The 14,751-nt window shown below is 33.7% G+C and overlaps 2 protein-coding genes across 3 annotated transcripts; both read right to left on the minus strand.

The window, feature by feature from the left end:
* Positions 1-8,476: 8,476 nt before the first annotated feature.
* Positions 8,477-13,774, minus strand: LOC127845233 (uncharacterized). 2 transcript variants are annotated; one of them, XM_052376042.1, is made up of 3 exons: positions 13,192-13,774; positions 10,613-11,620; positions 8,477-10,326 (listed from the first exon to the last, which is right to left on the minus strand). In XM_052376042.1, exons 2-3 carry the CDS (start codon positions 11,067-11,069, stop codon positions 9,980-9,982), a joined length of 804 nt encoding a protein of 267 aa, XP_052232002.1. In that variant the 5' UTR covers positions 11,070-11,620; positions 13,192-13,774; the 3' UTR covers positions 8,477-9,979. The 2 variants fall into 2 exon arrangements, with proteins under 2 accessions (XP_052232002.1, XP_052232003.1); XM_052376043.1 differs by lacking the exon at positions 13,192-13,774 and having other exon boundaries at positions 10,613-11,723.
* Positions 11,455-13,502, minus strand: LOC127846101 (transcription intermediary factor 1-alpha-like). Its single transcript, XM_052377276.1, has 2 exons — positions 13,192-13,502; positions 11,455-11,620 (listed from the first exon to the last, which is right to left on the minus strand). Exons 1-2 carry the CDS (start codon positions 13,500-13,502, stop codon positions 11,455-11,457), a joined length of 477 nt encoding a protein of 158 aa, XP_052233236.1.
* Positions 13,775-14,751: the final 977 nt, after the last annotated feature.

Here is a 14,751-nt window from a genome sequence, read left to right on the forward strand (position 1 = left end):
ATAGAATAAAGACTTTATACTACTAGAGTTGCGACACCTTAAGGGGTTTCGCGGGATGGAATGAGTGGGAACTAAACAAATTTGGATTCAAAAATTTTGGGTAAGAAAATGTGGGAACACAAATTTTGGGTACTAAACAAATGTGGGTACGAAAATTTTGGTTACGAAAAAAAATTTGGGTACGAAAATTGTGGGTACAATGGGTCAATGTTAAGGTTTTAGCATGGCGGACGCCGGACGGCGAAAAGACACGACACGACGCGATGAGCTGGCTATGACAATACCTCAGGTATTCTCCGAAAACAGCCGAGCGTATATGCATAAGTCAGTGAGTAATACTCAACAAGACTATTGTCAAGCAAATTTGTCCCCTACCGGCTCCACCATTGTCAGAATTTATTTTATGTTTTTATTTATTGCCATAGAAACCAGAATTTTTGACGTGGGAACAAAATGAAATCACGTGCATAATGTCCTTATTGCCATCTATCCATGTTTCAAGTTTCATGAAAAAATATTAAGAACTTTTAAAGTTATCGCAGGATTCAGAAAAGTGTGACTGACTGACGGACCCACAGAGCGCAAACCATAAGTCCCCTCCGGTGAAACCGGTAGTGGACTAATAAAAGCTAGGCACGGCGTATAAAATCAGAACCACTGGGTCGAATCTGCTGAAACTTGGCCACATTATAGATTATAGTCCAAACAAGCTACAGAATTAGCATTTTTGGACCTGACGGCGTAAAACATTAACCAATAATGGACAGCACAAAATGGGTCATTTTGTACAAAAAATGTAAACTTTAAGTGGCATTTAATGACCTTTAGACATCAGAAAATTGCACTTCGACTTGTTTTTTTTTACAAATTTAGAAGCATTTATGCTTGGGATGTATATAAACCCTGTTATTCAGTGTCAAATTTGTCCAAAAATCACAATACAATCCCAAAAATGGCTAAGCAGCAATGCCCCTTTAACATTATTCCTTATATTTAATTGTATTGTTTAAAAAGATAACTGTGTATATTTAATCATAATGGCTCTGTATATCACACATGATAGGGCACTGCTGGGGCTTGAACCCAGAACTCATCTCACATTGTAAGATGCGTTTTTCAATTAAACTACAATGACTGTATCTTGTGAAGTGGAGCCAACATACACCCACATACCGGTAAGTGAAAAAATCATTCTGTCCATATATTTGTACTGGGCGTTAGTGAAAGTGAAAGTCTTTTTCCAGGTTTTCCCTGATTTCCAGGTTGGCTGGGAACCATGTTTAACTATGATAAAATGTTCTTTAGATGCCATGTGTATTAATATATAGGTCTATTTTTCTGAGATATTAATGAAAATGCCTTTGGGTATGTGGCGAATATTTAAAAAATCTGCAACTTGATATATGGTGCTAACACGGTAAAATTGTATGAGCCCAAATTATAATAGATGAATGCCTATTATGCTTCTCTGCTTATACTATGACGAAATGTTCATACAATGCCATTTTTATTAATATACATGTATATGCCAAATTTAATGAAAAAGACTTGAAAATGTGTGTCGCAAGATACCAAGTAAGAAAAAAATCAGCATTTTTATGTAGGGTCTTCACACGGTAAAATTATTTGTGCCCAAAATAATAATAGATGAATGCATATTAGGCCTCAATGTTGCTTATAATATGACGACTGGTTCATACGATGCCATTTTTATAAATATCTATGCCAAATTTAATGAAATAGACATGAAAATGTGTATCGCCAGGTACCAAGTAAGAAAAAAATCAGCATTTTTATCTAGGGTCTTCACACGGTTAAATTATTTGTGCACAAATAATAATAGATGAATGCATATTAGGCTTCAATGTTGCTTATACTATGACTACTGGTTCATACGATGCCATTTTTATAAATATCTATGCCAAATTTAATGAAATAGACTTGAAAATGTGTGTCGCCAGGTACCAAATAAGAAAAAAATCAGCATTTTTATGTAGGGTCTTCACACAGTAAAATTATTTGTGCCCAAATAATAATAGATGAATGCATATTAGGCTTCAATGTTGCTTATACTATGACTACTGGTTCATACGATGCCAATTTTATAAATATCTATGCCAAATTTAATGAAATAGACTTGAAAATGTGTGTCGCCAGGTACCAAGTAAGAAAAAAATCAGCATTTTTATGTAGGGTCTTCACACAGTAAAATTATTTGTGCCCAAATAAGAATAGATGAATGCATATTAGGCTTCAATGTTGCTTATACTATGACTAATGGTTCATATGATACCATTTTTATAAATATCTATGCCAAATTTAATGAAATAGACTTGAAAATGTGATTCGCCAGGTACCAAGTAAGAAAAAATCCGCATTTTTATGTAGGGTCTTCACACGGTAAAATTATTTGTTCCCAAATAATAATAGATGAATGCATATTAGGCTTCAATGTTGCTTATACTATGACGATATGTTCATACAATGCCATTTTTATTAACATATATGCCAAATTTAATGAAATAGAATTGAAAATGTGTGTCGCCAGGTACCAAGTAAGAAAAAAATCAGCATTTTTATGTAGGGTCTTCACACGGTAAAATTATTTGTGCCCAAATAATAATAGATGAATGCATATTAGGCTTCAATGTTGCTTATACTATGACTACTGGTTCATACGATGCCATTTTTATAAATATCTATGCCAAATTTAATGAAATAGACTTGAAAATGTGTGTCGCCAGGTAACAAATAAGAAAAAAATCAGCATTTTTATGTAGGATCTTCACACGGTAAAATTGTTTGTGCCCAAATAATAATAGATGAATGCATATTAGGCTTAAATGTTGCTTATACTATGACTACTGGTTCATACGATGCCATTTATTAAAATATCTACCGGTATGCCAAATTTAATGAAAAAGACTTGAAAATGTGTGTCGCCAGGTACCAAGTAAGAAAGAAATCAGCATTTTTATGTAGGGTTTCACACAGTAAAATTATTTATGCCCAATTAATAATAGATGAATGCATATTAGGCTTCAATGTTGCTTATACTATGACTACTGGTTCATATGATGCCATTTTTATAAATATCTATGCCAAATTTAATGAAATAGACTTGAAAATGTGTGTCGCCAGGTACCAAGTAAGAAAAAAATCAGCATTTTTATGTAGGGTCTTCACACAGTAAAATTATTTGTCCCCAAATAATAATAGATAAATGCATATTAGGTTTCAATGCAGGGTTGGCATATTGACCGGTCAATTGAGTATTGACCGGGCCGGCAGTCAATACCCGGTTAAAACCGGTCAATACTGGTCATTACTGGTCTTTACTGGTCGAATTGTAGCATTTAAACATTACAAAGGAGCCATTTTATATTAAATCAATAATTATTCTGTAATTGATAAACTTTTTTCTGAGTTATTTATTTTTAAAAAAATCTTTAAAAAGCTGTAAAAAGTTACTTCTTAATTATTTATGGAAACAGCCTCAAATACATAAGGACTAAGGCAATATCTTTATCTAAGTGTATCACATCTGTTACTAATTAGCAGGATTTTACATAAATTCCAGGTTGATAAACACAACAAGGTAAAGGTACCTTGTAGTCGGTGAGATATAATAATAATACAGTTAGTAAGGCTCATTCCCTGGGTACGGTAAATATACTAAAACATACGCGGGAATTTTTTAACACTAAATCGGTTGTTGTCGGCTATTTTGTCAAAATTAATTATGTTTACATTTATGTCAATTTTCTGTTAAATGGCATTTATATTATCAAAACTCATTGTTAAAATCAATAATGTGATTTAATTTTAAATCTTAAATTGTTTAAAGTCGCGTCATTGTATGACGTCGTCAAGTATAATATTTTCCGCGACATCGCACGTTCACTTTTTACCGTCATAGATTTTTTAAAAGAAACATTATTTGGTTTGCAAGGTCCGTTAAATGGGGAACACCATATTCTGTCTTTATATTATGTTTTAACAATTAATTAATGCTGTGTAATAAATATTGTATAAGATATTTCGATATTTATTGAAAATGTTTCAAATTGTTATGTCAATTTTCTGTTAAATGGCATTTATATTATCAAAACTCATTGTTAAAATCAATAATGTGATTTAATTTTAAATCTTAAATTGTTTAAAGTCGCGTCATTGTATGACGTCGTCAAGTATAATATTTTCCGCAACATCGCACGTTCACTTTTTACCGTCATAGATTTTTTAAAAGAAACATTATTTGGTTTGCAAGGTCCGTTAAATGGGGAACACCATATTCTGTCTTTATATTATGTTTTAACAATTAATTAATGCTGTGTAATAAATATTGTATAAGATATTTCGATATTTATTGAAAATGTTTCAAATTGTTATTTATGAAACCTTTTATTCTAATGAGTGTATGCTATTATATTATACTTTGAATAGCATATCTGTTGTACTATAATCTTATTACTCATTTTTTATTGTTAATTTCATTTATTGTAGAGAATGGTCAATGTTACATCTAGTTGCCAATGCTTGTCGTCAACGTTAGTCGTCAATGCTTGTAATCATTGTCGTCAATGTTAGTCGTCAATCCTTATCGTCATTATACATGAAGGAAATAAAAGCAGAAACAGAGACGTATTCTTGATTACTTGCTTATTCCTACGGCGTCCTCTCAACACTCATACTAAAAAGCATGTTGATGCTGATTTTTTAAAAGAGAAGTTTGTTTAAGGTAAACAATATTGTTTTACGTTAATCGGTAGCATGTTTAACGCAGTGTTCTCCAGAAACATCTGAGAAGCCAGTTATATTTTCAAAGTAGCCGGCGATTAAGCAATAAAACATGTGCATTTGCACCATTTCAATTGATATTTTGGGGAAAAGTAGCCTGCATCTAGATTGAATGTAACCGGTGAAATCGCCGGCTGCCGGTGCTTCCAGAGACCACTGTTAACGACATCGGATTTTTGGCGGATATACAAATCAGATACAATCTAATATTTGCGGGTATGTTTAAGTTTATTTACCGTACCCGGGGTACATGTAAGTAAAATTAAGAGTACCCGGGGTACATGTACCGGTAAGTAGTACCCAAGCCGAGTATGATCAATCGAGCCTTAGTAAGTGAGTGATGGTGTATGGGATAACATGCACTGAGGGTGTATATTTTTCACGAACAAGTCAATTGAAGGTGTTAGAGATGCATTGATCCATAAGATTAAAAAGGGTAATTAACCACGAGCTTATTAAAATTAAAATGATGACATTACATTGTACCAGCTGTTTATTGTTGTATACTGTAAGCTTGCAATATTTTAAATAATGTAAACAACTTACCTTGTATTAAGTCGGCACATTGTTGTCAGGTGTAGAAACTTTTTATACTTCTTTCTGTTAAGTTGCACTGGCTGAACCAAAAGAATTATGTAGTCGTTTCTAAATAATCACGAAACAACCTACTAATGCTTATATGCTTGCCAGTTACTGAGTTTGTGCATTTCCATTCATTATCGGCCTTGGCAAACAGCGTAGAATCAGATGAGACACCGTGTGATGTCTGCTATTTCGTTACGCTGAAGATTTCCATATCCGCGGGTGTTTTTATGTCAAATGTTATGGTTTTTCAATAGATCGTATACTTATCTACAAAACAGCGAATTAGCGTTCACTTTACATCATTTCTGATGATCTTATTTTGTAAATAATTTCTGAGCGTTAATTCCTACGTTGCTATGTCGTCAGCCATTTTGAAGGTTGGTTTGTTTACTTTCGGTTTCCACTACAAACGAAATTAATTGATTTGCTGCTTGCGTTTATTTATTGATTAAATAATAAATTATTAAACCGTAATAATGTAATTGTCTGAATATCATTTATATTCAAGATATTATCGGATAAATAGAATACCATTCTAATACCAGTGTGTACTTACATTTATCTCAGAAAGCCTAGCCGTGTAAACCTTTCTTTAACTCGTCGCACTCAATACGTTGAATAACACATAGATTTATGTCATGTTCATTAAAAAACCACAATGTGCACAAAAGACATGCATGTGTACTACCGATTGATATTCAAACACAATTATTACGCCTTTGTTTATCGATTAAACGCCTAACTGAATTAATAACGCGTAACGTCAGTTTCTTTGTTTCGTAGCAAGATGGAAGCTAGCCTAAGCGCTTTTCATGACGTCACGCGCGCGTGCCCTTTCCCATAAAAGTATTTAAACACAAAATACTCGAAAACTTGATTTTTGCCAGGTATAACGCCTATGCCAACAGGTAGATCGCATTCTTGTCCATATACATGTCAAATTTCAGCAAACGTGTTCGGCCAGTTTTCAAGGCGCTCAAATCGCGGCTATATGCCTCAACTTAACGAAACTTAGCCCCCTTTATCATTCGTTCGAATGAACGTCATCAATGATGACGTCCAATACATCACTCATTCCATATATAGGGGTATATATTTATTTTTTTAGCCATTAGATTAGCTATATTGATAAAATTTCAAACTCCTGTGATTTAAGTATTGATTGTTTTTTTACGGATACGAGTACATAAATTGTGTCAATATATACCTGGATTTCTGATGATGATAGACTTTGAAAAAGCATTTCATACTCTATATTTTTTATTATATTTTTAAAACAATATCATTTTTTAGCTCACCTGAGCACAACATGCTCATGGTGAGTTTTAGTAAACGCCTTTTGTCTGTCGAGCATCTTCAACAATTGCCTTGTTAACACTCTAGAGGCCACATTTAGTTCCCAATCGTCATGTAACATTTGTCCCAATGATATCTTGGACGGGTTTGAAAAATGTTTCTGGCAACACTTTTGAAGTCACATTTATTGTACAATCTTCATGAAACTTGGTCAGAAGATTTGTTCTAATATCTTGGATTATTTTGAAAATTGTTTCTGCTGACGAAAAACATTGGCGCCAGGGGACCGGGTAATATTCCTTATATGGCAATAGTAAAAGCTTGTTAATACTCTAAAAGTAATATTTATAGTCCAATTTCATCAAACTCGGTCAGAACATTTGTTCTAATGATATCTTGGATGAGTTTGAAAATGGTTGCAGTTTGTAGAAAAACATGGCAGCCAGGGATCGGGGCATTTTTTCCTATATGGCTATAGTTAAACCTTTTTAACTCTCTTGCTTTCACATTTTAGGCCCAATTTTGATGAAACTTAGTCAGGACATTTGTTCTAATGATAGCTCCGCTGAGTTCAAAAATGGTAATGGTTCGTCGAGAAATATGGCCGCCAGAGGGAAAAACACTTTTCCTTATATGGCTATTGTTAAACCTTGTTTGCACTCTAGAAGTCATATTTTAAGTACAAACTTCATGAAACTTGATCAGAACATTTGTTCTAATAATATCTGGGCTGATTTTCAAAATGGTTCCCTTCAGTTGGAGAACATAACTGCAATGCAGTGGGGCATTTCTCCTTATATGGCCATAAGAAAACCTTGTTCATTCTAAAGAAGTCAAATTTATGGTCAAGTCTGTATGAAACTGGGTCAGAACATTTGTTTTCAGATAGCTTTGCTGAGTTCGAAAATTGTTATGGTTCGTAAAAAAATATGGCCACAAGCGGACAGGGCATTCTTTCATAAACTATGAAATCATAATTGTCTTAAATTTTAAAGATAAAGTACAAAGTATTGAAAATTGTATCAAATTATGGAATAGAAGAGCATTAACGCCAATTGGTAGGATAACAATTGTCATATCTTTTTTTTACCAGTTTCTTTCAAACTTATTTTCCACATTACCAACCCCAAATAAACAGATATTAAATTCAATTAATATAAATTAATAACATGCTTTACGCATTTGTTAAGAAAGGTCAGCCAAGAATAAAAAGTAAAGCACTTATTAAAGATTATGACAATGGGGTTTAAAATGGTTAATGCCTCTGCGTATGTTAAAAAGCTAAACATTCTATGGTGACACAGACTTATAACAAGTAATTGTAGTAAATGCTATGGCTTGGCACTTTAAAATATACTTCTATTAGAAAAAATTGTTAACTTTGGAAAATACTATATTGAGTCGTGTGTAGGAAAGATGGTTAATCCATTTTGGAAAGACGTCTTAGAAGTATGTGCAGATTTTATCGACCATAATCCAATAGAAAATATCACGATATTTCAGGAACTTTCATTGTTCTTTAATCATAAGTTTTCAAAAGGACGCGGACCTTTTTATGTTTCTAGTTGGTGTCACAAACGAATACGATTTGTTAAAGATATCATGAATTACAAAAGGACATTTTTAACTAGAAGGGCATTTGATTAAAAACTTGGTTGCTTGTGTAAATTTTGTACAATGTGAAGAAAAACTACAAGTGATTAATAAATACTGCAGATTTCTGAAACTGGAGAACAACTCAAACATGAATGATGTTTATTGTTTCCCAATCATTTCGGGATATATTAACCCTATATTGTTGAACAACAACAAAAACTCACATGTATATAACACATTAATACCCAACAATGAAATACAAACAGGCCATGTAAAATGAAACAGACTTTAAAGGGGCCGTCCAACAGATTTTGGCATGTATTAAAGCTTGTCATTAACTGCTTTAAATGCTTTATATTGATAAATTTAAACATTTTAACTAAAAATCTCCAGTAAAAAATAAGAATACAATTTTAAAAAAGAAGAAAAAACGTTAACCTCCACAGGGCTCGAACCACTGACCCCTAGAGTCATGGAAGCTTGGAGAAAAATGTCTCCCGACTTTACCACTTGACCATTCACGCTCACTTCAAAAATGGAGGTATTTTTTAGCTATATAAGTAATCCTTGTAGTTTGCCAAAATATCGATTTGCGTTGAACAACGCTTTAATCTGTTGGACAGTCCCTTTAAAGCATTGAACGCTCAGAATGGGAAAGTCTTCATGCATGGGTATTTAAAATAACACAAGATTCATACAAACAATGGTTTCAAGTAAGACTTACTCACAATATACTAGCCACAAATAATTTGTTGAAGAAAATGAAAATAAGTAACTTAGACAAAATTAATGTGCTTCCTCTAAAACTGAAACAGAAACTTATTTATTTTTGAGTTGCAATGTCATACAAATGTTTTTACATCACATCACATCTGCTATTAAAATCATTGATAAAATGTTCAGTTTTAAGTGTTAAGTTTTGTGATCAGTTGAAAAACAATCTGAAAAGTGTAACATTTTATGTCTCAACAAAAAACACTTTATTTATAATTGTAGATTTAGAATTGAAACCCCTACAATTCATGGTCTGCGAAGGAGCTGCAAAATAGCCTCTGCAGTTAAAAAACACATTTAACAAACATTTAGAAAAGTTTATAGGAATTGGTGGCATCTCTTTGTAAAATTAATTTACGTTCATATCTATTATTGCTTATGTATTCCAGAGATGTTTGTATTCAAAAGTACAATGCAAAATGGAAAACAAAAATGTAAAAAATATATCACTTTTCATAAAATAATAAATTATTATTGTATTATCCATACTTTGAGAGATAATGTGACAATGTATTGCCTCACTTGTTTTTAATAAGAACATAAATTACATCACAAATGTTGATTGGTTGTTTGAACAAGGTGCTTAATAGTATAACATATTTAATCAAACTAAAAAAGAAGGTATTAAAATAAATTATAAGAAGAATGTATCAATATTTCTTTACACAATGTGTTTATTGTTTATTAAAGTAATAAATTAAACTGACAATGTAAAATACAACAAAGTGTTTTACATTGGATGCCAAATCATCTCAAGGGGTTTTCACTTGAAGCTTTTATTATTCAATCTACAAGATGAAAGTAAAAAGAAAGCACAACATTTAACATCTTTTGTCTTTTTAAGAACAAAACACAAATTTCAACATGCTAAATATAAAATGTGTATTAAAAATGTTAACAATAATGGTGTTTTCTCAGACAGTTGACTTCATTTTAAATTAAACAACAGGATGTTTTTATCGGATTGTCCCACCAAGACAGAGCCTGATTTCCAGTTATAGAAGACTGATCGAGAGGATTGAAGCCCATCCTTCTTTGCAGCCAGAGTAGCAATCTTCTTCTTGCCCTCACTGTCCACCTGTATGACAGTGTTGGACAAGTATCCACAAACAAGCACTTGTCCTGCAGGTGTCACATGTACTTCGGAAGGTCTTTGTAGTTCTGTGTCAGTGAAGGTGGAGATAACAGCCCCATCCCTGGCCAGAGTTAGGAGCTTGTTGTTACAGTTGGTAACATAGATAATGTCACCACTGGGACTTACTGCACACTTGTAGACTGTATATATTTATTATAAATATTATTAACGATTTTTGAACAAAAATCTGATACTTATACTATTCTACATAAACCTCAAATAACAATATAATTATTTATTATATGCATATTTATATTTAAAAAATCTCTTCAGTTTTTTATCATACATGGTCATAGAGTTAAAGGTCTTTTTTGTTATATAATGAACATGATCAATACATATACATGACATTGCTGTAACATAACATGTGGAGTAATACTACTTTACTTTGATAATTTTTAGGACAGAAATGTTCATGACAATTACCTGCATCGCTTATAGATATATCCTCGTAGATCTTGTCCACAAGTGTTCCAGTGAGAGTGTACTTGTACAGAGCAGTACCAGAGGTTACATACAGGTCCCCCTGGTGATGAGCAACTCCTCGACAATTATGTGGTAGCTGCAGTCTTCTACCCTTCACCAGCTGTCCACTGTTCACAGAGACAAACTGTATACCACTCTGCACAGCCACTGCTACCTGGCACGGGGTGATAAGACACATGTTCCTTGGATGGTCAGGCATATCACAGAAAGTGACCACCGCCTTGTTCTGCAGGTCCAAAAGCTTTAAACTTTTGTTGTAATTATCTGCAATAAGTATCTGACCATTGAACAAACCACAAATGCCAGCGATACAAAAGTTACTGGTATCACTTGGTATTCTCACACTTACTGGAGTTGCCCCGGTGGCTATGATTGCCTGGTACGGGCTTCCCTGCATGGTCAATTCCTTCGTGATGTGTACGGTATTAACAAGACCTGAAATGTTTGATAAATACCCTTCAATGTCATTGTAAACAATCAACTTTAAGGAAACCTCTGTTTGCTTGGAATTGTTGTTCAGATATTGTTTTACTTTTTTTTTAAATATAGTCACTTTTTTGAAAGGCTATAAATGCCAACTCTGCATTCTTCTTGTTCTTCGTTCCAATCTCCTGTACTGCATCACTAAGACGTGTCAGCTCTGAATGAAGCCTTGAGCATGTGTCAACATCCAACATGAGAGACGCATTCCAGCTGGCCTTCACTTCATCCATTTCCTTGAGTGTGGTCTTCTCAAGATCATCTAAGGCAGCATTTATTCTCTCTCTCATTCTTTTCACATCTTAAAGCCTTTTTTTGTATGACACTTGCAGTGATTCCAGGTTGCTCTTCCAATAAGCTTGCAGCTTCATAAGTTGATCCAGAATGGTGTTAATCTCCGCTGACAGCTGCTGATCGTCTGATGCAGACAGGGTGGTGTTAGCAATAGGGGTTACCTTTGAACACTGCCTGAAATGCAGAATATATTCATAAATCAATATATAAATTTTCGTTCTCCGAGTATTTCTATAGAACAGATGTACAGTTTATTTCCATCATTTATTAGTTTGAATAACAGTTAATAAAAAATAATTTCTGTTCAAATTTAGAATCCGGTAAAAGAATTTCTTTGTTTGATTTTATTATAGTATCAGCTACACACAAATATTTAATTCAAATTAAATATATATGTTTTTTGAACATAACAAGCATCTTTAAAGGGAGATTATACGATTTTGTTAAATATTTATGAATTTATATAAAATGTTTTTCATAACTTATTATACATATATTTCAATATAAATTAAAATAAAAGTTAAGAAGAACATGTGTCGAAAAATGGGAAATAAGCCAGATATTTAATTCTGAAATAGAAAAATGTCTGTACAGTCGAATTCGCAAGCGTGTATGTCACACATGTACGATGTGAAACTAAATTTTGTTTAACTGATCATTTCAATTTTTTAAAGCGATATCTATTCATACGACACATGAACACTAATTCATATCCTAATTAAAAACAAGGGCTGTTTGTAAAACATGCATGCCCCCCATATGGGCTGTCAGTTGTAGTGGCAGCCATTGTGTGAATACGTTTATTGTCACTGTGACCTTGACCTTTGACCTGAAAATCAATAGGGGTCATCTGCCAGTCATGATCAATGTACCTATGAAGTTTCATGATCCAAGACCAAATTATTCTTGAGTTATCATCTGGAAAGCATTTTTCTGTTTTGAGTCACTGTGACCTTGACCTTTGACCTAGTGACCTGAAAATCAATAGGGGTCATCTGCCAGTCATGATCAAAGTACCTATGAAGTTTCATGATCCTAGGCGTAAGCTTTCTTGAGTTATAATCCGGAAACCATTTTACTGTGTTAAGTCACCGTGACCTTGACCTTTGACCTGAAAATCAAAAGGGGTCATCTGCCAGTCATGATCAATGTACCTATGAAGTTTCATGATCCTAGACATAAGCGTTCTTGAGTTATCATCTGGAAACCATTTTACTGGTTTGAGTCACCGTGACCTTGACCTTTGCCCTAGTGACCTGAAAATCAATAGGGGTCATCTGCAAGTCATGATCAATGTACCTATGAAGTTTCATGATCCTAGGCGTAAGCGTTCTTTAGTTATCATTCGGAAACTATCCGGTGGACGGACAGATGGACCGACGGACATGTGCAAAACAATATACCCACTCTTCTTCGAAGGGGGGCATAAAAAATGTTTTGTTTATTGTTGGAAAATATGTATGAAATATATTCGTCACAATCGGCTCGGGGTACTAATTTGTCTTTGCTGGATTTTATGAAATTAGTCTTCAATGAATAATTTTTCTTGCCTGTTTTTTTTGTAACATATTTTTATCAATTTATTACAATTTAACAAACATAAAAAAATTATAATCTCCCTTTAACAATTTTCTCGCAAATTTGTCTATGGTTTCAGCACTTAGATTGTCATTAATTAGCAAACAATTATCCCAGGTTTTATCATAACAAAAAAAGTGGAATACAAAATACTTTATCCCACATACCGATGGCTCAAATCGCAAGTATGGCAGCACAGCTGGCTGTGGTCCTCACAAAACAGTGCAAATTTCTTCCCCTTATGGACTTCACAGTTCTCCAGAAACTCTTGTGTAGCCATGGCAACTGGCCACTTCTCCATTTTTTCAGGCCCATCAGTGGTGTGGTTTTGAAACCCCTGACTATGTAACCTCACACAGCCGTCACAAAAGCATGAGTCACACTTTGCACAATAAGCCTTGGCCTCAGTCTCGGTGTTATTTCCATTACACCTTGCGCAAAAATGGGTAACATATGTATCAGAATCGTTGGCTGCCATTCTTGATGTTGAAATGTTGTGACACAAATTACTGGATTAATTCCTTATTTAACAACTTTAAAACGGTACAATAACAGCTTTCACATCACAATAACACCCAGCTTTAAAATAAAGACTAGACAATATTCTAAGGGACAAATCCACTGCGTATACCAAAGTCTGTCTTGCCTCTCAAACAAAACAAGTCCAAGCTATCTGAATTGCTGAACACACCCCCAAATTAAATCATGTTGTTGGGTCAAACTGATATGCCATGAGGAATTAAATATAAATTGAACAATGCATGGCATGAGAGTATCAAAGTTTGCAGCTTTATCTCTTTGCTCAAGTCAAATTGTGCAATCAAATTGCATGTATTTAGAGCTCGTCACAATTGCATTGTACATATGATGAAAAACCCTTGATTTCCCATATTGCATTATGCACCAAGTTGTTGTGATTATCTAATGGACATAATTTTAATGTACAAAAAGGTCATTAACATTAAATTTATTTCTGAAATAATCAATTTAAAGGACTTTTTCCCAGATTGTGAAAACAAATCATTCTCCAACTTTTTGTCAGATTGAAAGTAAGGGAAGATCTTAACACTAACATCAGATAAAGGAAACTGCCCTGTCCCCTGGGTGTCGTGTGTTTTTCAACAGACCGCAACCATTTTGGCATTTGATAGATATCATAAGAACAAATTTTCTGACCAAGTTTCACATACATGTAGATTGGAATAAAATTCTGACTTCGAGTATTAAGGTTATAGCCATATAAAAAACAAGAGGGCATTAAAGGCCCAAAGTCGCTCACCTGAGATAACAAGATATGATTGGGACAAATCTTCTGACCAAGTTTCATTACGATCGGAAAATAAATGTGGCCTCTAGAGTGTTAACAAGGTTTTACTATAGCCATATATGGATAAATGCCCCGCCCCCTGGCAGCCATGTTTTTCAACCAACCGTCATCATTTTTGAACTTGTCCAAGATATTATCGAGATGAATCTTCTGACCACGTTTCATGAAGATCGGACCGTAAATGTGGCCTCTAGAGTGTTTTTTACTATAGATTTTACTATATTTTACATATAAGGAAAAATGCCCCGCCCCTTGGCAGCCATGTTTTTCAATCAAACATAACCATTTTCGAACTCATCCAAAATATCAATAAGAAAAATCTTCTGACAAAATTTCAAGATTGGACAATAAATGTGGCCTCTAGAGTGTTAACAAGATTTTACTGTAGCCATATATAGCC

This window comes from Dreissena polymorpha, chromosome 9 (assembly GCF_020536995.1).
Source record: "Dreissena polymorpha isolate Duluth1 chromosome 9, UMN_Dpol_1.0, whole genome shotgun sequence".
Taxonomy (NCBI): domain Eukaryota; kingdom Metazoa; phylum Mollusca; class Bivalvia; order Myida; family Dreissenidae; genus Dreissena; species Dreissena polymorpha.